The sequence below is a fragment of the Globicephala melas genome, chromosome 3 (genome assembly GCF_963455315.2).
Source record: "Globicephala melas chromosome 3, mGloMel1.2, whole genome shotgun sequence".
Lineage (NCBI taxonomy): Eukaryota > Metazoa > Chordata > Mammalia > Artiodactyla > Delphinidae > Globicephala > Globicephala melas.
In genome coordinates, this window is record NC_083316.1 from 29,294,279 (window position 1) to 29,320,578 (window position 26,300).

The 26,300-nt window shown below is 41.1% G+C and overlaps 1 protein-coding gene across 1 annotated transcript; it reads right to left on the reverse strand.

The window, feature by feature from the left end:
- Positions 1 to 755: 755 nt before the first annotated feature.
- Positions 756 to 16,297, reverse strand: UGT3A2 (UDP glycosyltransferase family 3 member A2). The gene is given in 8 exon segments (XM_070045084.1): positions 756 to 1,179; positions 3,321 to 3,540; positions 4,742 to 4,897; positions 4,900 to 4,975; positions 5,166 to 5,283; positions 7,928 to 8,042; positions 13,646 to 13,747; positions 16,204 to 16,297. Coding segments are annotated over 8 exon segments (1,149 nt in total). The 3' UTR covers positions 756 to 911.
- Between the last annotated feature and the right edge of the window lie 10,003 nt (positions 16,298 to 26,300).

Consider the following 26,300-nt stretch of genomic DNA (forward strand, 5'->3'; position numbering starts at 1 on the left):
AGGGAAGGAGGCTGAGAAGATGCTGGGCATGGAGGCTGGAATGGTTCAGGCTCAGTGCCGTGAAGAAGGGCGTGGTAAGGAAGGTGGCTTCAAAGCTTCAGATCTGAGGGGCACTGGTCCAAATTATCCAGGGACGGAATCACAGAACAGCCTTTGCTGACTGAAAATAAAGAAGGCCACAAGGGCTCAGTAAAGTATTCTAATCATGGTGATAAATGGACTCTTTATAAATGGAATGGAGTATTTATACATGGAATATTTCCTGCCATATCAATAAACAAAGGATATCACAGTCACCAATGATTGCAGCCCTCCAAGGTGAGCTGGTGAGCCCTGAGGAAACTCAGGACTGAAAATACCTGCCATCTAGCAGTCCTCAGACTGCAGCCACTCCCTGCAGTGAGGCCTGAGGAAACTCAGGATGTAAAAATACAGGCCCCAGACAGCTAAGGTGCATTATCAAAGGAATGATTTCGGTGAGCCCAGACTCTTGCATCTTCCCATACACAGAAAAAGTGCTAAATTCCTTAACTTGAGATATCCGGTTTTCTTTATTTAACAACAATCTTTTGATGTTCCCAATTACCTGCTCTTTGTTGCAAAACTCCTAAATATCCTGGCACCTCCCCTCGCCGCCTCGGAGCAGTTTCTCAGAGTTATCTGAAATGCTGTCTCCCAGGATACAGTCCTCATTTTGCCCCAAATAAAACTTAACTCGCAACTCTCACGTTGTGCATATATTTTTTTAAGTCAACAACAGGAAGAAGCCAGTGAGCAGGAATTTGTAGCAAAATAGCAAGTGGATAGGATGTGGAGAATGAGGGTTGACAAAACTGGTGGGAGATGCCAAGAAATGCTGACTCTGCCCAAACACACCACCTTCCAAGGCTCCACTTGGCCTCAGGCCTTCTTTAGCTTCCTGGTCCCACACAGCACCTGGCCACCAGGCCCAGCAGCTGCCCACACAGCCACGCGGTGTCCAGGGTGACCGCCAGCAGGAACGAGAAGAGGTCCAGCAGGTACTGCTCATGCCACCACGGCTGCTGGAAGGTGTGGGGCTTGAGGTGAGCCGCACCCCCTGTCTGCAAGATGTGGTTGATCCAGCCCACCAGCCGCTGGCTGGGGGTCAGGGGGTGGGAGCGCTTCATGATGCTGGTGTCGACCATGGCAGATTTCTGCCTATTGGCAGAGACAGATGGAGGTGTTACTCAAGTGGTCTCAGAAGTCTTAGAGACCTTGCATCTCTCTCTCTCTCTCTCTCTCTCTCTCTCTCTCTCTCTCTCTCTCACACACACACACACACACACACACACACATTTTCCAAATTATGCACAAAAGATTCCCTTTCAAGGAAAAGTTGTTGGCTTGGCCTTGCTATGGTCTAGTTGTGTCTCTTTAAAAAGTCCAAACTGGGCTTCCCTGGTGGCGCAGTGGTTGAGAATCTGCCTGCTAATGCAGGGGACACGGGTTCGAGCCCTGGTCTGGAAGGATTCCACATGCCACGGAGCAACTAGGCCCGTGAGCCACAACTACTGAGCCTGCGCGTCTGGAGCCTGTGCTCCACAACAAGAGAGGCCGCGATAGTGAGAGGCCCGTGCACCGCGATGAAGAGTGGCCCCTGCTTGCCACAACTAGAGAAAGCCCTCGCACCGAAACAAAGACCCAACACAGCAAAAATAAATAAATAAGTAAGAAATTTTTAAAAATAAAGTTCAAACTGATATTTGCATGCAAAGATTCATGCTTGGTGCTGGAAGTGCTAAAGTATAAAAAAAGTGACTAAGTCTGTAAGGACTAATCTCTACCCCAAGGAGGCTTAAGATATACTACAGGAAACCATTATATTTATTGAGCATCTACTTTGTGCTGGTGTCTGGGCTAGATAACAAATGTGACTCTGGGGACTGTAGCCCAGGAAGACATCTGTGTTTTCCTGCTCCTTCAAAGCATCATGTTGACCAGCACTGGCTTCATGGGCTATGAGCCTGCATATTTGCACAGGGCCCCACCCTTAAATGGGCCTGTGCTTGATTTAATTCTCTGCTGTCACCCTCTTGAAATCCTTAAACTTTATGACAAGGGTCTCCACATTTCACATAAAGGCACATGAATTATGTAGCCAGCCCTGATGTCCAATGTCTGTGGACCATCCCAGCCCAGATGACTCCTTCACAGGGCCAGTGGATCCTGCACATTTGGGGTTTAGGTCTTTGAAAATCCAGTGAAAGTTACGAAGCCATTCATCAGAAAATGAATATTTTAAACACATGAGATACCAAATATGCATAAAGTTTCTGGGTTATCTGACCCCCAGAGCTTAACAACTTTTCTGGGGTTAGGAGTCACATGCAATGTGGTTATTATTCGGTCACCTAACAAGAATTACTTGTGGGTCTCCTATGTGCCACAACGTGTGCAGTAATGCTAAGTCTTGAGATACGATTCGGGTTTGTGCCCTTGAAGCTCTAAGTTTTTTAGTCCTTCTTCATTATAAGAAAGAAAATATATTTTTCCTCTTCACATGAGATTACTGTGCTGGTTGGAAAATTTCTTAAGCGGTCAATGGGCCCCTTTGTATTTACTCACTTAACAGGAATCCATTCAAACTTACTTTGTGGCAAGCCCTGTGCTGAACCCTGGGAACATAGCAGAAAACAGGAGACATGCGCTGTTGTCCTGGGTGAGCTTACTCTCTACTATCTAGTGTGGGGGACAGCCAATATATTAAAACATAAAGAAATGGGCAATTACAGATCCTGTGATGTGCTAAGAAAAAATTAATATGCTATAATTGGGGTGGATAGGAGAGAAGGCTTTGGGACTATCAGAGAAAGACGGTCTCTCTGAGCAGGTGGCATTGGGATGAGGCCTCGATGTCATGAAGGAGCCAACCCTGTGAAGAGAAGGGAATGTGTTTTCTAGGGAGCAGCACAGTCAAAACGGCTGAGGTGGGGAGCAGTGTGGGATATTGGGAACAGAGAGGCAACCTCCTGCCTCAGTTGGAATTCTACTATAAGCACCTCCAAAGTAGAAGACCTCTCAAAGACACCCTGTGTCAGTAGTTCGGGTTCCTCACAACTAGAAGGTATAAAATCATTCTCAGCATCTAACCTAAACTGTTCTAGTCGTCCTCTCATAGGAAATAAGTCAGCTGTTAGCATCACACACATATTATTTCACGTCCTGGAAATTTCAGTTTTATTGCAAAAAAGACCCACATGGTAAAAAAAAAAAAAAAAAAAAAAAAGACCCACACGGTGCCTGTTGTGGTTTACATCTTCATTCAGTGTGAGTAACCACAAGCCCAGAGAGCTGCACACCTCTTGTCCTCTATGACTTGCTTCATGTTCAGAGCCAATGTCTCAGCCTTGATCTGCTTTAACTGGATGGAGACACCGAAATTTTTGGCATCTACTCGGAGCAGGTTTTCAGGCTGGTCTCCAAAGAGGGGAATCTCCACCATGAGCAGGCCATGTTGGATGGCCTCCATGACACTATTTATCCCACCATGGGTGACAAAAAGGTGGACGTGAGGGTGCCCTGTTGCAAATAACAAAGGCAGCAGAACATTTCAGGATGAAAAGTTTCAGAACAAGGAAAGCAGAAAAGGCAGAAGAAAATACCAATGGGACTTAAAGTGTGTTGGAGCCATTGTGAAGATGACTTTGCTTGCTACACACCCAAGGATTCCAAGCCTTGCCTTTGTATAGAGACTCCTTGACTCAGCCAGAACCCAGGGAATTCTGTAGAGAATAGTGCTAAGCAAGGCAGATATCTCCATCCATCCATCCATCCATCCATCCATCCATCCATCCATCCATCCATCATTCCATCTATCCATTCCATCATTCCATTCCTTCTCTCTATCCCCTCATGTCTCTTTGTTTCTCTCATCTGTTTTCTCTTTGTGTTTCCCTATGTCTATCTCTGTCTCTCTCTGTCTCTTCCTTTCCTTGAGCAAATTTTTCTCACCCACCAAATAATATCCCTCTTCTCTGAATTCCCGACACATTCATTGACATCACAACTCATGTAGCACTCATGAAACTTACACTGTATGTGTTGTTCTCTTTAAATATATGAGAAATCACTTGAAAGCAAAGACTGGACTCTGCACATCAGTATTTGCTAGCCTTTGCTTACTTAGAGCTAACTAAGGTGATTGTTGATAATGAAGAGTTCATCTCAGCCTGTGTTGGCCAACTGGGATGTGCATAAGAACCTCCTTGTTTCTTCTTTGAAATGAGAATCATATCCCATGTCCAAGACTTAAAGAAATACATTTGCAGATGTGGAAACAGGAATGTTTTTAAAATTCTACAGATTATTTTATCATAATCTTGGTTATGAGCCTCTGATCCAGTCAGTGGCTATGGCAGTGAGGGGTCTCTAAGAAGCAGCACTAGGCACAGAGATAACCTGTTATGGGTGAGAAAATTCTCTGGTATCAGAGACTCAGTGTGCCAAATAACTGGCCAGGAGGTTGCTCTGCTTGGCACTCAGGTACATTGGCATCAGTATCGTGAATGTATGAGTTGCTCACACCTTAGTAGCTAAGGAAGATATGTGTGTGTGTCTGTGTGTATGTAAGTGTGTAAGGGAACATGGGTGAACATGTGCACATAAAGCACTGAATACAGTGGCAATGTGCCCCCTGGTATGCGTTCTCAGAGCTCACAGATGGTTTAGGATTATTTTGTGGTGACCTTGTTCAAGACCAAAAGCAGTAGGTCACTGTGACCTTGATGGCTGCAGACATCAGGCATGGGATAGAAAAGAATGAAGGGCAAAAGAACATCAGGAACGTCAAAGAACATCAGGGAATTCTTCACTCAGCCCCACTAGTCCATGTGGTCAGTTAACAAGGAATAGAATACTGGCACATAAGACAGGGGGCTGGCTTTCCAAGCTTCTCAGCAAGCAAGAAAGGTCAGTAGTCAAAAATTTCCACTATCACCAGGTCAAAGTTTTCATTCTTTTTTTTTTTTTTTTTTTTTTGCGGTACGTGGGCCTCTCACTGTTGTGGCCTCTCCAGTTGCGGAGCACAGGCTCTGGATGCGCAGGCTCACGGGCCCAGCCACTCCACGGCATGTGGGATCCTCACAGACCAGGGCACGAACCCGTGTCCCCTGCATCGGCAGGTGGACTCTCAACCACTGCGACACCAGGGAAGCCCGAAAGTTCTCATTCTTTAAAGAATTCATAGTATCATTTCTCCCTAGCAAATGACTGCACGGAAGCCCTAGTTGCTCCAAAATAGCTAAAACGTGTTCAAATGTGCTTCTGTAAGAAAAATAAATAAATGATAAATATTCATTGGAAGTGTTAATATCACAATACATAAAAGAACCTTGGTCCACTGACAGATGAATGGATAAAGAAGATGTGTTATACATATACAATGGACTATTATTTCACCATAAAAAAGAATGAAATAATGTCATTTGCAGCAACATGGATGGACCTTGAGATTATCATACTAAGTGAAGTAAGTCAGACAAAGACAAATATCATATGATATCACTTATATGTGGAATCTTAAAAAATAACACAGATGAACTTATTTACAAAACAGAAATAGACTCACAGACATAGAAAACAAACTTATGGTTACCAAAGAGGAAAGCAGGGGAAGGGATAAATTGGAAATTTGGGATCAACAGATACATGTTACTATATATAAAATAGATAACAGAGGTCTACTCTATAGCACAGGAAACTATATTCAATATCTTGTAATAACCTATAATGGAAAAGAATCTGAAAAAGAATATATATATATATACACATATATATGTATAACTGAACTGAATCACTTTGCTGAATACCTCAAACACTGTACCTCAACTATACGTCAATTAAAAAAAAAGAATCTTGGGATACAAAGAAAATATTCCAGGTAGGTAAGACCACACCCAACAGCAGCCATTCTATTCTACACTGTCCATAAATATGTACCTTAGTCACTCTGGGCAGATGTTCTGCTCTTGAGAGTGTTCCCTTCGTCCCCCCTCCCTTTCCTCACTGCTCCAAATCCCCAGCACTCTCTATGCCAGTTCTTAGAAAATATATCTTTGAACTCTCCATTCCTGAAATCCATGGGCACAGATGAATTATGTTAACTGAAAATGAATTGCCGTCAATGGGGCTTCTGCTCTGGGAGGCTTCTTTGACCACAGCAAACCTCACAGATCTCTCTACTTGATAAATTCTGCGACACTTTCCTTAAACTTCACTTACATACTGAACTTTTATGAGTGGTTTTCTTGTTTACTTAGCAAAACAGTGCAAGTCACTTGATGACATAATCCCATAAATACTGACAATATAGGCTATTTTTTAAAAATTACTGTGTATTCACATATGACAGATTTCCTCACCCAAGGGATTATTTGATCATATTAGAACAAAATCTCAGCTAGCCCAGAGGTTAAACAAAGGGAAAAGAAACCTGGTTCTGAAACATATGATTAGCCTTTCCACTTCAGTGCAGGCTAAGGTATACAGAGAAGATAACGGCAAAGCTTTCTGACATGTAATTAAGACATTGTTTATGGGATTATTCCAGGAACCTATCTTCTTGCAACGCTTTCCCATCACTGCCTATATAGATTATGACCCTGTTTCCTGTTTGTACAACATATGGGGAAATAGGATATCCATCTGCACTCTAAGATACTAGAGGTAATAAGTGCAAGGGCTCGAGACATCAGAGGCCTCCTGGCTGCATGGAGGACCAAGAGAATCGGTACCCTGGCATAGTTATAATTGTCCACCATTGTACCATTGTGCCCCAGGTAGAGATTGTACAGAGGCTGAGAAGTCATTAGCAATATACATATCTCTGCCTGATCTTCAGGGATAACTTCAAGTCTCGCAATGAAAGTGATTGTCTCAAATCATCCCCTGCTGTGTTTTAAAGATTTCACATAACAAAGGAGTGGTTACTAAAACTTTTGGATAACTTCAGTAATGCTGTAAAAATTCCTAAAATATAATTTGTTAATCATAGTTAAAGTTAAGCTAACAAATAGAAAAGTATCAAGAATGCATGGTTACCTATATCTGTCCTCAAAAATATGAAATTAGGGGAGAATAGACAAAGCATATACTTAAAATGTATAAATAACGTCGCAAGACGATACAGACTAAGTATCAGATGAGTAGGTTAGGTCAGACCTATCCCAGAGGGACTATGGTCTTCCAGTTTGAGTGAGGAAAGGAGGTTTTATGGAAATAGATTTAAGCAGTACCGTTATTAGTAAATAGATTTTCAGGAAGAAAAGAGGGGACTAGTCCTCTGTAATTAATCCAGATAGGCATGGATTTCTGTCTTTTCACTTCTATGTCTATGAGTAAGGAGTTATGTGTTCCTTTCCATTCCAGATGAAGCAAAAGGAGTCAGCTTCATGTCTTATTTTGCACGAGGTTGATTGCATTTTAAAAGGACTTTACATGGCCAGAAGCTCAACTTCTACAAAATCATTGTTTAAAAGTCTTCTCCATTAATAAATACATGTGAGGAGAAAGGAAAAAACTAAATGGAAAGGTGTCTTTGATTTCCCTACCAACAGTGAGAGGTTGAGGTACCTATGCTTCTGTGTTGGGGAGATTATAGACAAAGATTGTAAGTGAAGTGTTGCAAGGAAGTCCCAGAAGAAACTACCTCCCAGTTGCTACAGGAATACCTTCATGCTTATAGTAGAAGAGAGAAAGGACAGAGCAAGGGAAAGCCTCCGATGGCTGAAATGGAGGATTTGGTGTGAAATAACTTGTTTACCCAATTATCATCATCATTCATCCCTCTCTCCCTCCCCCTCTCCATCCATCCAACCATCCCTTTATCACATCCTCAGTCCAAGCATCCACCCATTCACTTATATTACCAAAACTGTGACTCTTTAGTTCAAATAATTTAAAAAATTACCTGCCCTCAAAAGTTTCTTCCATAAAGAAATGAAAAGACTTCTTAAATTCTTTGTTATCGTCTTCAGGTAGAAACCAGTTAATAACTTTGTATGATTTCTCCTCCTCTGTAAAACCTAAGAAACACCAATGGGTTAAATGTTAAATGTGTCACACAACATGGATTAACATTAGAATGATGATACCAACATTCGATTGTGTCTTTTGAATTGTTTTTGTTCCATTTGGTTGCTTTCTTATTCAATCTTGTATATGAAAGTATTTCTTGAGAACCTTACAATGATTCAGGAATGCTTTTTAGTTTAAATTATGGAAACTTCCGTTTAAAGCCTTAATTGAATGTATAGCTATTTGTCTCATTTTATTGCTGAGAAAATAAAGTTAATTAGTTTAAGATAATTTGTCAAGGTTGATTCCAGAGCCTCTGCTCTTTCTGCTTTAGAAAAATTCAACTTCATTATTTAAAGTGATATATCCAAATAGTTTGTGATTCAGTAGAAAGTACTGAATGGCTTAATTAAAATAGTAATCTTCTGCACCTCTACGTACCAACTTGGCTTCTCCTCAATTACCCATGAGTTTGATGTTTGATGCTGATGTTTGACCGCTAGCAGGCTTCAAGCCCTATCTCTCATTTCCTCTTCTGTGCATCACCTGGGCAAACTGGTAAGAAAGCCTGCATGCTCCCTCCCGTGGCCCTAAGTGGGAGTTTCAAACCATGCAAGTCAGGCCCATGAGGCGGAACCCTCACCACATCCCAACCCCCTGCCCACAATAAAATTTCAAGCTAGTCATCCCTCCCTACTCTCGATAGCCATTTTTCAGGGGCTTGGGAACCTGTCCTGTTCTTTCAAAAAGTCCTTATTATTTGAGTAATAAACCTTCCATACTCTTCTTAATGCATTTGTGCCTACATCAGTCATGACGTCCAACCAAACTGTGCATAGTGACCAGGAACAGATCATTGCATGGTCCCACACATTACAGCTCCCATATCCAACCTCAGTGAAATGACTGACTCTATCCAAGGATCTACTAAAAAATACTTGGCAGTCATAGATTTGGCTAATATGTTCTGTTCAGTACCTATTTTACCAGGCTCTCAACTGCAGTTTGCCTTCACCTTGGAAGAGGCACAGTATACCTCTAACTGGTTGCCAATGGGACATTTCAACAGGTCTACCATTGGCCACAATCTTTGTTGGCAAAATGTTAACCACATCCAACTTTCCCCAGAAGCATAGGTATTAATTACATTAAGGACATCCTCCTCCAAGGAGATTCATTTCACACACTCATTCAAGGCAGAAACGTTCTCAAAGTAGTTCACATGAAGGGAGGTGCCACTGTCCCTACACAAAGCTCAAGACCCAGTACCTAAGTGAAATTCCTGGGAAAGATTTGGTCAGTCTAAGGTTTTTCTATCACTGACATTGTCAAGAAACAACTATTGACACCATAATATTTCAACGGGTCCAACATCTTTTAGTTCTTTTTGCATTCTGGAGACAACATATTTCTCATTTATATGTTTTACTTAAGTCCATGTATGCTCATTGCTTGAAAATCAGCCCTTTGGATATGGTCCCAAATAACAAAACATCTAGAATCTGTCCAAATCACAATACAATAGGTACTGTAATTAGTGCCCCTCAAAATTGCCTTTAGCAACCTGCTCTCCTGCCTCCTGGAGTGACCTGACCACCTATGATGGCTGCATGGGTTTCCTATTGTTGCTGCAAAGATTTACTGTAAACTTAGTGGCAAAAAAAAAAAAAAAAAAAAACAAGCTTATTATCTTACAGTTCTGGATATCAGAAGTCCAAAATGGGTCTTATGTGAGTAAAAGCAAGATGTGGGCTGGCCTGCATTCCTTCTGGAGGCTCAAGGGGACAATCGTTTCCTTGCCTCTTCCAGCTTTTAGTGTCTGCCTGCATTCCTTGGCTTATAGCCTCCTTCCAATTGGCAATCACGTCACTCTGACTTTTCCTTCCACCATCACATTCCTTCTGTTATTCTCCTGTTATCTTCTTTCATTTAGAAGAACTCTTGTAATTACACTGACTCCACCTGGATAATCCAGGATAATCTCCCCATCTCAAGATCCTTATATCAATCACATCTGCAAAGTCCCTTTGCCTTGTAAGGTAGAACATTCACTGGTTCCAAGAATTAGAACATGGATATCTTTGTGAAGGGGGGGGGGCATTATCTGCCTATTATTATGTTCTGCTCTCTGCACCTCAAACACTCATGTACATCCCACATGCAAAATGCATTCACCCCATCTCAACATCCCAAAAGGTCTCAAACTTTTACACTACCAACTCATAGTTCAAAATCTCATCTAAATATCATTGGCTCAAATGTCCCAAATTATAACATCCAAATAATTTAATAAGTATGGGTGAGAGTCTGGGTATGATCAACCCAGAGGCAAAATTTCTCTCCATCTGTGGACCTATGAAATCAGGAAACAAGTTTTCTGCTTCCAAGAAACAATAGTGGGGCAGGTATAAGACACTGGTTACTGATTTTATTAATCTAAATGCAACGAAGTGGAAGGAAAGCATCAGTCATTGGTCATAAGAAATTCTGACATCCAAATGGGCCAACTGATATTGTTGGCCCATTTGGATGTCAAAATTCCTTATTAAGGACTGGAAACAATCCTCTGCGATTTGAAACTCAGCCCTGTGAGATTGAAGCTCTAACCTCTGGGCTTACTGCTTCATCCTCAGAGTTCTTCTTTGTTCTCCATAAAAGTTATCATGCCCTGGGGTCCCACACGGGGACGATGAATCCCCTTAGCTGGTTTGAAAACCAGTGGGACTTACCAGAGGGCTGTAAGAAACCAAGCCTTCGCTTATGAAGAGTGTGTATACACGCCTGCTCACTCCCAGGAACAAAGCAGAGGAAGCAGATTGAAACTCTTGGGGATCTGGCCGGTTTCCTGGGACCAGCCCAGTGCACACCAGGCCCACACTAGGCTCCTGCTCCAGTGCGGTCCCCACTAGAGTGAAGGCTGCTATTGCCGAGGAGAGTGTGCACTTTGGGGGAACGAAGCGGCTCAGACACAGCCCTGCATCTGAACAGGGCAAGGGCAGCCATTGCCCTTGGAGGCAGTCCTCATTTGCAGAGTTTTAACGTCTGCATTTCCACTAACAGTGTGTTCAAGGCAATCTAGGCTTTTTCTATCATGTCCTCAATATCCTTTCAGCCTCTATCAATAACCCAATTGTGATTCCACATAATGATTGGAACTTATGATTATTAGAGATCTTTGTTTCTTCAGTGCCACTGAGGTTATTTCTTCACTAAAGTTGTTAATAAATAAGCAAGATGGGTGTGTTCAAATTAATAGTTAATATATGGTTCAAATATTCCATACACTGAAATGAGCATCAGGTCAGAAATAATAACCTAATCATGTATTTTCCTGATTTGCAGACACCTAGCCTAGCTCTTCTAATGAAGTAAAGAATGAATATGCTGGGGCTTCCCTGGTGGCGCAGTGGTTGAGGGTCCGCCTGCCGATGCAGGGGACACCGGTTCGTGCCCCGGTCCGGGAAGATCCCACATGCTGCGGAGCGGCTGGGGCCCGTGAGCCATGGCCGCTGAGCCTGTGCGTCCGGAGCCTGTGCTCCGCAACAGGAGAGGCCACAACAGTGAGACGCCTGCCTACCGCAAAAAAAAAAAAAAAAAAAAGAATGAATATGCTGTTTCAAAGCCTCAGGAATGCCCATGATTAGGGAATATTGAAAGAAACCCTAGACACTTAAACCTGGAACCTAAGAATAAGACTGAATGGATCTAAAAACTCCCTGAATTGTTTATAGATTTTGATGTACATACATTTGTTAAAGGGGTAGAAGTTCAGTAGTTTCTCAAAGTTCATGCCAAATGTATTTTTTAATCCAAAATTTTAATTTAAATTAATTTAATTTAAAATTTTCATTAGATTAAATTACAATTTTAAAAATTAGATCTTAATACACTACAGCTATTTCATCGGATCTGCTATCAAGGAAAGTGCAAAAGGATACGCATATAAAAGATGCTCAGTGAAGCATATAGAACTTAATCTAGAAGGTGATTAGAATGGTTTTTTTTTTTTTTTTTTTTTTTTGTGGCACGCGGGCCTCTCACTGCTGTGGCCTCTCCCGCTGCGGAGCACAGGCTCCGGACGTGCAGGCTCAGTGGTCATGGCTCATGGGCCCAGCCGCTCCGCGGCATGTGGGATCTTCCCGGACCGGGGCACGAACCCGTGTCCCCTGCATCGGCAGGCGGACTCCCAACCACTGCGCCACCAGGGAAGCCCCTAGAATGGTTTTAAGTAGAGACTCAAACAGATATTTGTACACCAATGTTCATGGCAGCATTACTAACATATCCAAAAGGTGGAAACAACAGAAATGTCCATCAACAAATGAACAAATAAAATATGGTATATACATTCAATAAAATGTTATTCAGCCTTAAAAAGGAAGAAAATGCTGATACATACTCCAACATGAATGAGCCTAAAAGATATTATGCTAAGTGAAATGTGCAAGATACAAAAGACAAATATTGTATGATTCCACCTATATAAGGTATCTAGAATAGTCAAATTACTAGAGAAGTAATGTAGAATAGTGTTTACCAGGGGCTGGGGCAATGGGTAATGAGCAGTTATTTTTAATGAGTTCTAGTTTGTAATGATAAAAAAGTTCTGGAGGTGGATGGCAGAGATAGTTGCACAACCGTGTGAATGTACTTAAAGTCACTAAACTCTATACAAAAATGGTTACAGTGGTCAATTTCATGTAATGTATATTTTATCACAATAAAAAACGTGAAAGAAATTTCTACAGAAAAAGAATTATTTTAAAACAATCTGAACAATTACAAAGCCTGAAGTCACCTTCAAAGTTTTATAATTTCTCACAATTTTATTCTTCAAAGAGTCCGCTTAATACTGCATTTTTTCTTAAATCAAAGCCTGAGCAATACTTCAGAATGAGCAATCCAGAGCTTAAAGTCCTAAACCCACCCAACACACTTATTAACCTGCCGTGTGACCCTGAGTAAATTGTTCAAGTTCTTAGGGCTGCTGTTTCCTTTTCTGTCAATAGAGAGGAGTTGCTAAGATTTAGGAGCTCATTCTAGCTAAACTCTTTGGATTTAGGCACTTCCTACATCAGTTGCACAAACTCACAGGCAGTCACTAATTTTCAAGAAAACAAGATCATCTCAATGGTAGATTCTGATCTTAGTTGCGTAAATAAGGGACCTCCTGAGAAAACTTCCTTAAATTTCAGATACCATAAGAGGAGAAGTCATCTATGCCATAGAAAAAAGTGATCCTTACCTATTAAAAATCTTATACATGGATAACACATCTGTTCAACAGGTTTTCAAGCCAAGTTATAAACTAGCATTACCAAAATGGTCTGTGATAATGTGTGGAGGGTTGCTTGAGATGGACTGGAAGTCAGGTACAGGAAGAGAACATAGAACTACAGAGCATGGAGTCCTGGTGGAAAGAGCCAGGAAGTTTTCCTACACCTTACATAGACACACACACAAACACACACATGCACACACTCACCCTTTTCATTCTTTCAGTCCAGTTACATTTGAAGAAAATCTTTGAAAAGACCCTCTATGCAAAAGGCATTGCTATTGCTGTTCCTTGCCTGGAATACACCCAATCAAGAATTAGTGCGGAAGATACCTGGTGGCAATAAATTTCCTCTCTGGAGAAGCATGGTGACATTACAACCATGATCTTGAAGAATCTGAGAGACCCGATTCATCAGTAGAAAATGGCTTCCACCTAGGAATAGTGCACAACTTCATTTTTGTAATGATGAGAGTAGAGATTCTAAGATTGATGGGCTGACAAATCCGGGAGAGGAGGGGTAGGGAAGCAGAAAGTTGCCAGGGAGTAGAGGAAATGAGCGTCATCAGTCAGTCTCTCCATCTCATTCTGAGTAAGCCCTAGCCCACTCACCCAGAGCCTGCTGGCCCAGCTCCTTGACAAGTGGCAAACCTCCATCAAAGATTTCCTCTTGGAACTCTGGCCTCCATGTCAGTGTGATAAGCTTCTTGGGACTTAGGCCCTAAGGAGTTCCTGATCCTAAGGTACATGCTGCATTTCAGCTGGGGACTTATGGAGACACCATGTCCTAAAGAAATAACTGCACTGGTGGAAATTGTGGCATGGTGCCGTGCATGTGAGTGTGAAGGGGTCCTAATGGACAAGCAATCAGAGCTATTTCTGGGATCCTTCTCTTTGGAAAGTATGCAAGAGTAGGAACCAGAAATATGGGTGCTTGAATAAGAGTCCAAGAAGCAACCACTGCAGCAGAAGGACGTGGAGCTATCAGTTGGAGCCAAAATGCTTGCAGTTCAAATATATTTGGCAGGAAGTTTCTCAGTTGGGGCCTGCATGTTTCACATCCATTAAGACTTGGGGATAGACTTGCAGGATAACTGTGGGGTCCATGGGATGGGCCTGCAGGATCCTATATGCATGAGTGGCTGGGACATCGTCTATCTGAGGACAATCCTGGGATCCTAAGGAAAAACAGGCTCAATCCTTGGGAGAGGGGCTCCATCTCACTAAGGTCTCCTCTTCGAACCCGCACCAACACAGGCCCTTTGCTTGAATCTAAGGGTCTCAGCAGCAGAGAAAGCTAAATCAGGAGAGAAATTAATTGCAAATGGCAAGGGTTTGGAGACTGGGGTTAGAGGTATGGAGTACCTACCCTGCCCCCCACCGACCCGCACAAATGGCTCCTCCCTCTTCGTCCGCCCGCCAGGGTAACAAACCTGCTCCGGGTGGTGCAGGAGAAAAAGTGTGCAGCTACTTCTTAATTTTTTTTTTTTTTTTGCTGTATGCGGGCCTCTCACTGTTGTGGCCTCTCCCGTTGCGGAGCACAGGCTCCGGACGCGCAGGCTCAGTGGCCATGGCTCATGGGCCCAGCCGCTCCGCGGCATGTGGGATCTTCCCGGACTGGGGCGCGAACCCGTGTCCCCTGAATCGGCAGGCGGACTCTCAACCACTGCGCCCCAGGGAAACCCTTAATTTTTTTATACACAGAATTGTACAGGCTGACGTAACAGGAAATTATAAAGTACAAATTCCCCACACCTCTGGCCCACATTTTAATCCCAAGACCCGGGAGAAAGGGCAGGATGAAGGGCAACTACACATTCATCCATTCATGGAGGGTCTTGGGGACCCCAGTGCCTTCTGGGTGTCCAGCCCCTCACAAAGCGCACCAGCTCCGTCTCAGAGCCTGAGGCTGAGGAACAGTGTACTTTTAGGGGGTGAGGAAGCTCTCTTGCATTATTACCACAAACAGTCAGCAGGAAAAAAAGATTTTAGGACTTCCCTGGTGGTCTAGTGGTTAAGACTCCGCCCTTCCACTGCAGCGGGGTTCCACCCCTGGTTGGGGAAGTTCCGAATGCCGTATAGTGAGGCCAAAAAAAAAAAAAGAAAAAGAAAAAAGAAAAACAAGCTTTCAAATAGAGATAAAGTGATTTTTTAAACTCCCCACTGGAAAGTGGGTGACAGTGGAAGCTTGGAGAGGATGATCTTGGGGGTGGGAAATCCTGAGTAAATATTTGGTATGTTCCATTAGGGAGGTCCCGTATGCTCCTGCCATCAGCACCTCACTTCCCTGACCTTTCATTTCCTGCTCAGGAAAACCTAGTGGGGACTTAATTTGATGATTTACGGTTCCTTGCAACTCTAAGATCCCCTGATTCTCAGTGATGTAAAAGTGATCTAAGAGAGCCCACTATGGGTTAAAATAAAGTCTTGGGGAAACTCCACCCTAAGATTATCCCTGTATCCTGATATATTCCTCGGGGTGAAACACTCCACTCTCCTAATTGTCACTGTAGTATCTTCCCTGCTCCACCTTGGCTCCTGGGCACCCTCAGAAAATTATTACTGCTGCCCCCAGGAGCACCTTTCCTTGGCCTCTGAGAACTGCAAACCGCTAGTTAGCCCCAGTCTTTACCGGCAACTGCTGTGCGCCCTCCAGAAGTTTAGGGTGAGCCTCTGAACGTCCAGACCGCGCCCTGGAGGAAGCGGCCGGGGGCCTCCTGCACTGGGCTGGATCTCAAACTTCTGGCCCCAGCCCCGTTCCTACACACACAAATGGCTGCCCCCTTTTCATCCGCCGGCCAGGGTAACAAACCTGCTCCAGACCGGAAAAACACACGAGTCTCTCACCAAGCGCCGTTTGCCTGTCTCTGGATCTTTGGCCGAACACTTACCCACCAGGGACAGAGTTAGGATTTTGGCAGCCTCTGAGAGGAGGAGGCCAGGCAGTAGGAATCCGACTAGAAGCAGCGCCTGCTGCCCCGCCATCCTTGCTCCTGTAGAAGCTGCGGGGCCGAGACCCCTGCCCCGCCCCCGCACAGGGGACCTGATGCGCAGGCAGTGAAGGAAAGGTGCTGGCTGAGGGCTTGGGGAGAAATAAGAGAGTGGTTCTGTCTGTCTTCCGTTCTGTTTGTCCCCTCTCGCCCTTGGGCCCCTCCTCCCTCTGTGAGGAAACCATTAGACAGTCTCTCCTCACCCTCCCTAACCTTGGCAGCAGAAAGGAGGGGTTAGTCAGCTGATCCAGTGCTGTTCACATAATCTCCGCCCTCCCTGCCTGGGAGATAACTCTGAACCAGGAATGGTAGAGACATTTATAAATCACGTGGATGACAACTCTACCTCCAGGTGACTTGGACCCATCTCAGTTTTATGGACCCTTCCCCAAACTTACGGTACTCCACCTAACCGCTCTAATACTTCATACTGCTGTATCCACGCTCCACTTCCCCAGGTACCTGCTTAAAATCTCTGCTAGTGTAGCAAACTCAAGACCTCCCTAAGCAAATCCCCAAGGGAACTTGACCTACCATTCCTGGATTATAGCACTGATAGCCTTTTAAAAGGAGGTAATTTATTCATGAAGAGGTGCTAGAGTCCTAACTCTGAAGTCCAAGTCTTCACCCGGAGGACCGGACCTCTAAAGCTGAGGCTCTAATCCTGAATGAGCCTCATAAAATAGGCCTAGGGATCTTTCCACAGTCTCCCTGGGTACAAGTTGAGGCCATCTTGTAATTCTGCCGCCTTGTAATGTTAACCCTGGGAAGGACAGGGCATGCAAACCCCAGAAGTCATCTTTGCATTTTCTATCCTCAAAACAAGACTGGCTTCGGTGCGGGGGTTTAGTGCAACTCTGAAACAGGCAGAAAAAGACCTCAATGACCAGAAACAAGAAAATTCCTAGAAGAAAACATAGGCAGTAAGCTCCTTGACATAGGTCTTGGTGATGATTTTTTTGGATTTGACACCCAAAGAAAAGTAACAAAAGCAAAAATAAACCTAATCAAACTTACAGTCTTTTGCATAGCAAAGGAAACCATCAACAAAATGAATCATAACTCACCACAGTAATAGAGTAAAAATGAAGTACCATATTATCTCAATAGATGCAGAAAAAAATCTTTGTTTTCTTGACAAAACTCAATACCCTTTTATGATAGAAACTCTCAGCATAACTAGCAATAGAAAGTAATTTCTTCAATGTGATAAAAGGCATATATTTTTTAAAATCTTGGTCTATAATCATACTTAATTGTGAAACATTGAACTTTTTCCATCTAAGATAGGAACAAAGCAGAAATGCCTGTTCTTACTATTTTTATTCAACAACATGGTAGAAACTCTAACCAGTTCGTAAATAAATGAATGAATTAATTAAATAATCGGGAAGGAAGAAGAAAATTGATATTGTCAGAGACACTATTGTGTACACAGAAAACCCTCATGGAAGCTACAAAAAGTCACAATAGAATAAGTCAGTTCATCAAAATTGCAGGACTCAAGGTTTATATATAAAAATCAGTTGTATTTCTATCTAATAGCAAAAACTAATGGAAATTGAAATATAAAAAACTTTACATGCCTAAGATTAAATCTAGCCAAAAAAAAAAAAAAAAGTCCATGATCTCTACACTCTACAAAGCATTACCAAAATCAAAAGATGTACAATGTTAATGGCTCTGAAAGCTCAAAACTGTTACAATCTCTATTCTCCCAAAACTGGTCTATAAATCCAACACACACACACACACACACACACACACACACACACACACACACACACAATCCCAGCAAGCTGCTCTGAAGACAAAAGAACTAAATATTTATATTTTTAAAAAGATGATAATCCCCTAAAACATCTATGCACAAACTTTAATTCAAGATGGATCATGGGCCTAAATGTAAAATATAAAACTATAAAACCTATAGAAAAAGAAAGCATAGGCGAATACCCTTCTGATCTGGAGATAGCAAAGATTTCTTAAGTAATAAACAAAAAAATTGATAAACCAGGGTTCATCAAACATAAATGCTTCTGTTCATCAAAAGACTAGTAAGGAAAAAAACAGGCAATCCATGGAAGATCTCTATCCATAACATAAAAAGAACTTCTACAAAACTATAATAAAAAGACAAACAACCTAACTAAAAACTGGGCTATTTTGTTTGTTTTGTTGGTTTGTTTTTGTTTTATACAGCAAAGGGGAAGCAAAGAGGTGGACTGACATGACTTCCTCTTTGATAGAGGTTTCTGGAGCTGAGTGTGTGGACCTGAGTAGGATCTGAGAGAGAGAACTCAAAAAAAAAAAAAAAAAAAAAAAGGGAGGGGGCTAAAGATGAACAGACATTTCAAAAAGGAAGATATAAAAACAGCTATTAACACCAGAAAAAATGTTTAACATCATTGGAGATGAAGGAAATGAAAACTGAAACTAGAGGTACCATTTCACCCTCACCAGAATGGTTAAAATTAAAAAGACTGACAACACCAAATGTTGGTAAGGATGTGTACATGGCCAAAGGTGAGAACTATTCAGCAATTTCCTTAAGTGATAAACCCGCATTTACCCATTTCCTTGTTTTTGTCTTTGCTACAATTCTCTCTGGTGCTTAGAGTGTTCCTGCTTTCTTCCTTCTTCCCCTCATCTAAACTGTACCCATCAATTTAATGGTCTTCCTGCTCTGGGAGACGTTACACGGTCTCATGAACACAACTGAAGGAACAGCAATTTTTTTTTTTTTAATTTGATAAACGACTCTAAAAGCTGTGTGCCAGTGACATCTGCCAGTCTCTTGCTTTCAACTATTGGGCCAACAGACATCTTCACATTCCATTGGCAGCAAATCCTTCAGAAAAGTCACTGTTGCCTGGGGCTCCTGTTTAAGAAGCAGTGAATGAGGACTTGATATTTTTCTTCATCCCTAAGGGCCTCTTCTGTGATGCAGATTCTGAAAATCCTGCTGAGGATTAATATTCTGTGTCAGCTTTTACTTGAGGTTTTACTTTATTGGGGCTTCATTTTCTTTTCTTTTAATAATGTTTAAACATTTGCTAGTTTATAGAGCATTTGACAAATGCCCGACCTAAGGGGTTCTACACTTATGATCTCAGGACGCAGCAAATTGGCTGAAAAGTGAGATTCTCACTTCCCAAGCCCAGGAATCAGGCAGTCAACTGATGAACTGAATGATCAGCAATCAACTATGACCACTTTTGCTAAAGAGAAGGCCCGACACTTAGAGAAAACCCTGAGGAGACAGCCCTGCCCTGTGCTCTCGGGTAAGAGATGTTGGGGAAGATAGAGACATGGCTTGTGGAGGGTAGAGTCTCTACTTTGTGGGCTGTAATTCCTGGGGGCCTTTACAATTACATCTATGCCTGGACTTCACCATAAATCATTTACATAAGACATTCTGAAATGGGACCCAGACATAAGTATGCTTTCAAAGTTCAAAGCAGACAGTTAGCCTAAGGCCAGAAAGAGATAGTGTAAGGAGTCTTCTTGAATTCAGTGACTGAATGAGAATAATTTTCCAAGTTATACCTGGAACAGTAGCAAAGGTTTCATTAACTGCAAAATCCTAGTCAAGAAAGATGTGATTTATACTTTGGTCTAATATGTCTATAAATCTCAATCTTTAGATAGTGCAGTCAATGTTTACCATTTGCCTACTATGTGCTGTACACTATGATACATTCTGTGGACCTGGTAGTAAGCAAGGCAAACATGACCTTTGTCCTCATGGAGCTTACAGTTTGACTGGGAAAGAGATGTTGAGCAAATCATTAAAAATAACAGATTAAACAATAATCAGTATGTTAAGGGTTTCAAAGGAAAGAACTAGGCATTATGAAAGTGTAGTCACAATCTAATTAGCAGTTAGTATAGTGATTCTGTCTGTATGCTACTACTTATTTCATGTAAATCAGTTGGGAGACTTTCATTATGCTTAAAAAAAAAGTTAAGGGGCTTCCCTGGTGGCGCAGTGGTTGGGAGTCCGCCTACCGATGCGGGGGGCGCGGGTTCATGACCCGGTCCGGGGGGATCCCGCGTGCCGCGGAACGGCTGGGCCCGTGAGCCGTGGCCGCTGGGCCTGCGCGTCCGGAGCCTGTGCTCCGCGGTGGGAGAGGCCTCGGCGGTGGGAGGCCCGCGTACCGCCAAAAAAACAAAACAAAACAAAAAACAGTTAAAAACACGTGGGATAGTTTTGAGAAATCCTGTCTAGAAATCCAGGGCTGGAGAGTCTCTACAAAAAGCAAGTCTTTATGTAGAGAAAAGAAAAGTTCCTCTTCAAGGTGGACAAGTGACACTTTGAGCAGCACTGGCCCAGAATGCCAACTCAGGATACCCGGAGTCTGCCTTCAGTATCCCACGTCTCCTTTTCTGGATCTCTCTCCCAAATTTTGTGCGCTCCATTACCCTTCTTACTAATTCTAATAGTCACACATCTAATCTCCAACCCTCCCCTCTTTCCACAGGGAAGAGACTGACAGGTGGTGAGGTTTAAAAGGTGTCCCAAGGCCCCTCCCATTTAGTATCCTAGGAAATACTCCCCATTACCTACTATAATGCAGTGGCTCAGATCAGGGCAGGATGGTGACTGTGTAAATTAACCCATCTATCTACTGATTCAACACAAATTTATTGAGCATTTATTATGGGTCAGGCACAGGTGGTTCTGCAAACAAAAATAATTCCTCTTGGAGCTTACGTCTGAGAAGAGAGATGAGAAATAGCACATATTACGTTAGATAGTGCTAAGTTAAGTGCTAGGAAGAAAAAATTAAGCAGGGATGTTCCCTCAGAAATGACTTCCAGATAAGAGCCTGAAGGAAGAGGAAGAGCTTAACCACACAGATGATTGGTGTTTCTTAATAAATGAATTATCTACTGTGGGGTAACATTTTGCCGGAGACTTCCAAGTACATTATTTGATTATAATCCTCACAGCCACACTGATAAGCACTGTATTATAAGCCATCCACTCACCACTCCCCCTTTTTTAAAACAAATATGAGACTGAGGTTTGGGTTTACTGGAGGTCTGTGACTTAACCAGGGTTCAGAGGCTCCAAACACCACCTTAAGAGATGCCGCTTTCTTTTCAATACTAATAATTTGTGTATTTTTGGATCTTCCACATACATAATCATGTCAGAGTAAATAAAAGTTTGTTTCTTCTTTTTTCATTCTTAGGCCTTTTATTTCTCTCTTCTTATGATTATGGAACTATACAATGCTGAATAGAAGTGGCTTGCTCTGGGTCTTAAAGGTAAAGATTATAGCATTAAGATGACAGTTGCAGTAGTTTTGCATTCATGTTTATACATATATATATCTATATATATGCATGTAGATATGCATCCTTTATCAGAAAAGAATGCTTATATTTTCATTGTTGTCTTTTTTCATTTATTATTTTTTAATTGAAATACAGTTGATGTACAATATGTTACAGGTGTACAACATAGTGATTCACAATTTGTTAAGGTTATACTCCATTTATAGTTATCATAAAATACTGGCTATATTCTCTCTATTGTACAATATATCCTTGTAGCTTATTTTATACATAATAGTGTGTACCTCTTCATTCCATACCCTTATATTGCCCCTCCCCCTTTCCCTTTCCCCACTGGTAACGACTAGTTTGTTCTTTATATCTGTGAGTCTGTTTTTGCTGTTATATTCACTAGTTTGTTGTATTTTTAAGATTCCAAATATAAGTGATATCATACAGTACTTATCTTTGACTTATTTCACTTAGCATAATACCCTCCAAGTCCATCCATATCATTGCAAATGGCAAAATTTCATTCTTCTTAATGGCTGACTAGTATTCCATTGTATGTATATATACCACATCATCTTTATCCATTCATCTGTTGATGGACACTTAGGTTTGGTTCCATATCTTGGGAATTGTAAATAATGCTGCTATGAAAATTGGGGTGCATGTATCTTTTCAAATTAGTGTTTTTTTGGATATATACCCAGGAGTAAAACTGTTGGGCCATGTGGTAGCTCTATTTTTAGTTTTCTGAGAAACCTCCATACTGCTTTCCACAGTGGCTGCATCAATTTACATCCCCACCAACAGTGTACAAGAGCTCCCTTTTCTCCACATCCTAGCCATTCTGACAGGCATGAGGTGATAGCTCATAGTGATTTTGATTTGCATTTCCCTGATGATTAGTGATGTTGAACATCTTTTCATGTGCCTGTTGGCCATCTATATACCTTCTTTGGGAAAATGTCTATTCAGGTCTTCTGCCCATTTAAAAAAAAATTAATTAATTAATTTATTTATTTTGGCTGCACTGGGTCTTCATTGCTGCACATGGGCTTTCTCTAGTTGCGGCGAGCAGGGGCTATTCTTTGTTGCGGTGCATGGGCTTCTCATTGCTGTGGCTTCTCTTATTGAGGAGCGTGGGCTCTAGGTGTGCGGGCTTCAGTAGTTGTGGTTCGCGGGCTCTAGAGCACAGGCTCAGTAGTTGTGGTTCACAGGCTTAGTTGCTCCACAGCATGTGGGATCTTCCTGGACCAGGGATTGAACCCGTGTCCCCTGCATTGGCAGGCGGATTCTTATCCACTGCACCACCAGGGAAGTCCCTGCCCATTTTTTAAATTGGGTTGTTTGTTTTTTTGATGTTGAGTTATATGAGCTGCTTGTATATTTTGGAAATTAATCCCTTGTCAGTAGTATCATTTGCAAATATTTTCTCCCAATCTGTAGGTTGTCTTTTTGTTTTGCTTATGGTTTCCTTTGCTGTGCATAAGCTTTTAAGTTTAATTAGGTCCCATTTGTTTATTTTTGCTTTTATTTCCTTTGCTTTAGGAAACAGATCCAAAAAAATATTGCTACAATTTATGTCAGAGTGTTCTCCCTATGATTTCTTCTAGGAGTTTTATGGTTTCCAGTCTTACATTTAGGTCTTTAATACCTCTTGAGTTTATTTTTGTATATGGTGTTAGAGAATATTCTAATTTCATTCTTTTACACGTAGCTGTCCAGTTTTCCTAGCACCACTTATTGAAGAGACTGTTGTATATTCTTGCCTCCTTTGTCATAGATTGACTATAAGTATATGGGTTTATTTCTGGGGTCTCTATTCTTTTCCATTGATCTAGGTATCTCTTTTTGTGCCAGTACCATACTGTTTTGATTATGTATCTTTGTAGCAAAGTCTGAAGTCAGGGAGTGTGATTCCTCCATCTCTGTTCTTCTTTCTCAAGACCGTTTTGCAGTAGTTTGGGGTTCTTATTTATACATATACATGTCTATACATATGCGTGCAGATATCCATTCTTCATCAGAAAAAAATTGTTTTTTAAAAAATAGAACTTTTACTCTTTCAACTATTAATGTGATTTACAGAAACTGATTTTTCTTTTTAGAAACCTTTTACATTTTGAAATATAGACATATTCAGAAAAGTGCATAAAATATAAATGTATAGTAAATAAGTATAAATAGAAAAATGCTTGTAAAAAATGCCCAAGTATAAGAAAAAAACATTGCCCATAGTACCTGAGAGCCTCTCTGAGTGATACCTTTGAATGTCCCATCCCTATCAGAAGCATACTGACTTATATAGTAAATCACCTCACATGACTTTCTTTATAGTTTTCTCAACTATGTATGCATTTTGAAACAATAAAGTCTAGTTTTAGGGTTATTTTTGTTCCTTTGCTGTTTTGATTTGAAATTTTTATCATTCCATTTTTCCTTTATTTGTATCTATATCCTACTTCTGTTCTTTTAATGATTATCGTAGCATGCATCCTCAACTGAAAATCTGGCTTAAGCAACCTCTTTACTCCTCCCTTAGAACACTATAATGCAGTTTGCTCCACTCTCAACTTATATGGTATAAGTTATGTAATTTAAATCTCTATATTTTTAAGTTTATTATGAAATAAAAGGTACATATAGCAAAGCACACATAAAAGCACGTACTATTCAGTGATTCATTACCAGGTGAACACCTGTAAAACCACCCACCCAAGAAAGAGAACACAGGCAGCAATCCAGAAACTTCTCTTGTGCTATTGCAATCACTAATCCCTTTCTCCTCAAAGGTAAGCAACAGCATGACACGTATGGTAATCTTTCCTTGTTTCTTTATGATTTTACTACAAAGCATTCATCTTTTAAGTCTACAATTTAATTTTATCTTTTTTTAACTTTATATAAACAGAATCACACTATATTATTTTTTCACATCTGAATCCTTTGGATCTACATTATCTGTTTCATCCGTGTTGTTACATAGCTGTAATTAATCATTTCTACTTATTCATGCATATATCCATCATGTTGAATAAATAAACTCATTCTGTTGATTGAATTATTTATGGTTGAAGTAACTGTGAGTAGCACAATGAACATCCTTGTACATGTCTCTGGGTACACACACACATTTTTGTGTGATATATATACTGGTTGCCAAGCCCAAGTTCACCTACATTTCCTCCTATGTTACCTTCTAGAAGTTTTGTGTTATAGTTTTAGGTTCATGAACCATTTTGAGTTAATTTTTGTGAAAGGTGTAAAGTTAGTGTCTAGACTTTTTTTTTTTACACATGGTTATCCAGTGTTCCAGCATCATTTGTTAAAAAGACTACCCTTTCTCTATTGAATTGCCTTTGTTCCTTTGTCAAACAATTGACTATATTTATGTGGGTGTATTTCTGGGCTCTCTGTTCTGTTCCATTTGTCTATTTGTCTATTTTTTCACCAATCCCACAATGTCTTGATAATTGTAGATTTATAGTAAGTCTTGAAGTTGGGTAGTGTCAGTCCTCCGATTTTGCTCTCCTTCAGTATTGTGTTGGCTCTTCTGGGTCTTTTGCCTCTCCATATAAACTTTAGAATCAGTTTGTCAATATCCACAAAATAACTTATTGGGGCTTTAACTGGAATTGCATTGAATCTATAGATCAACTTGGGAAGAACTGACATCCCAGTAATATTGGGTCTTCCCATCCATGAACATGGAATCTCTCTCCATTTATTCTTTGATTTCTTTCAACAGAGGTTTGTGGTTTTCTTCACATAGATCTTAGATATATTTTATTAGATTTATACCTAAGTATTTCATTTTGGGGGGTGCTAATGTAAATGGTATTTTTAATTTCAAATTCTACTTCTCCATTGTTGGTAAAAGGGAGAGTGATTCACTTTTGCATATTAATCTTATATCCTGCAAACTTGCTATAATGACTTATTCCAGGAAGTTTTTTTTTTTGGTCAATTCTTTTAGTTTGCTACATAGATGATCATATCATCTGCAAACAAATATGGTTTTATTTCTTCCTTCCAAACCTGTATATCTTTTATTTCCTTTTCTTGTCTTATTGTATTAGCTAGGATGAATGTAAATGGTGTTGTGTTTTTAATTTCAAATTTCCATTGTTCTTTTTGGTATATGGGTAAGCAACTCTCTATTTCCTTTGTCAGCCCGGCTAGGGTTTCATCAGTTTTATTGATCTTTTCATACACTCAGTTTTTGGTTTTACTGATTTTATTGTTATCCTGTTTTCAACTTCATTGATTTCTGCTCTATTTTTTTTTAAATTGGAGTATAATTGCTTTACAATGTTGTGTTAGTTTCTGCTGTACAGTGAAGTGAATCAGCTATATGTACACATATATCCCCTCCCTCTTGGACCTCCCCCCCCACCCCCCATCCCACCCATCTAGGTCATCACGGAGCACCGAACTGAGCTCCCTGTGCTATACAGCAGGTTCCCGCTAGCTATCTGTTTTACACATGGTAGTGTAATTATGTCAAACCTAATCTCCCAGTTCATCCCACCCTCCCCTCCACCCTCCCTGTGTCCACACATCTATTCCCTACATCTGCGTTTCTATTCCTGCCCTGCAAATAGGTTCATTTGTACTATTTTTCTAGATTCCACGTATATGCATTAATATATGATATTTGTTTTATAACAATTATTTATTTTAATTATAAACACAAGATAAAG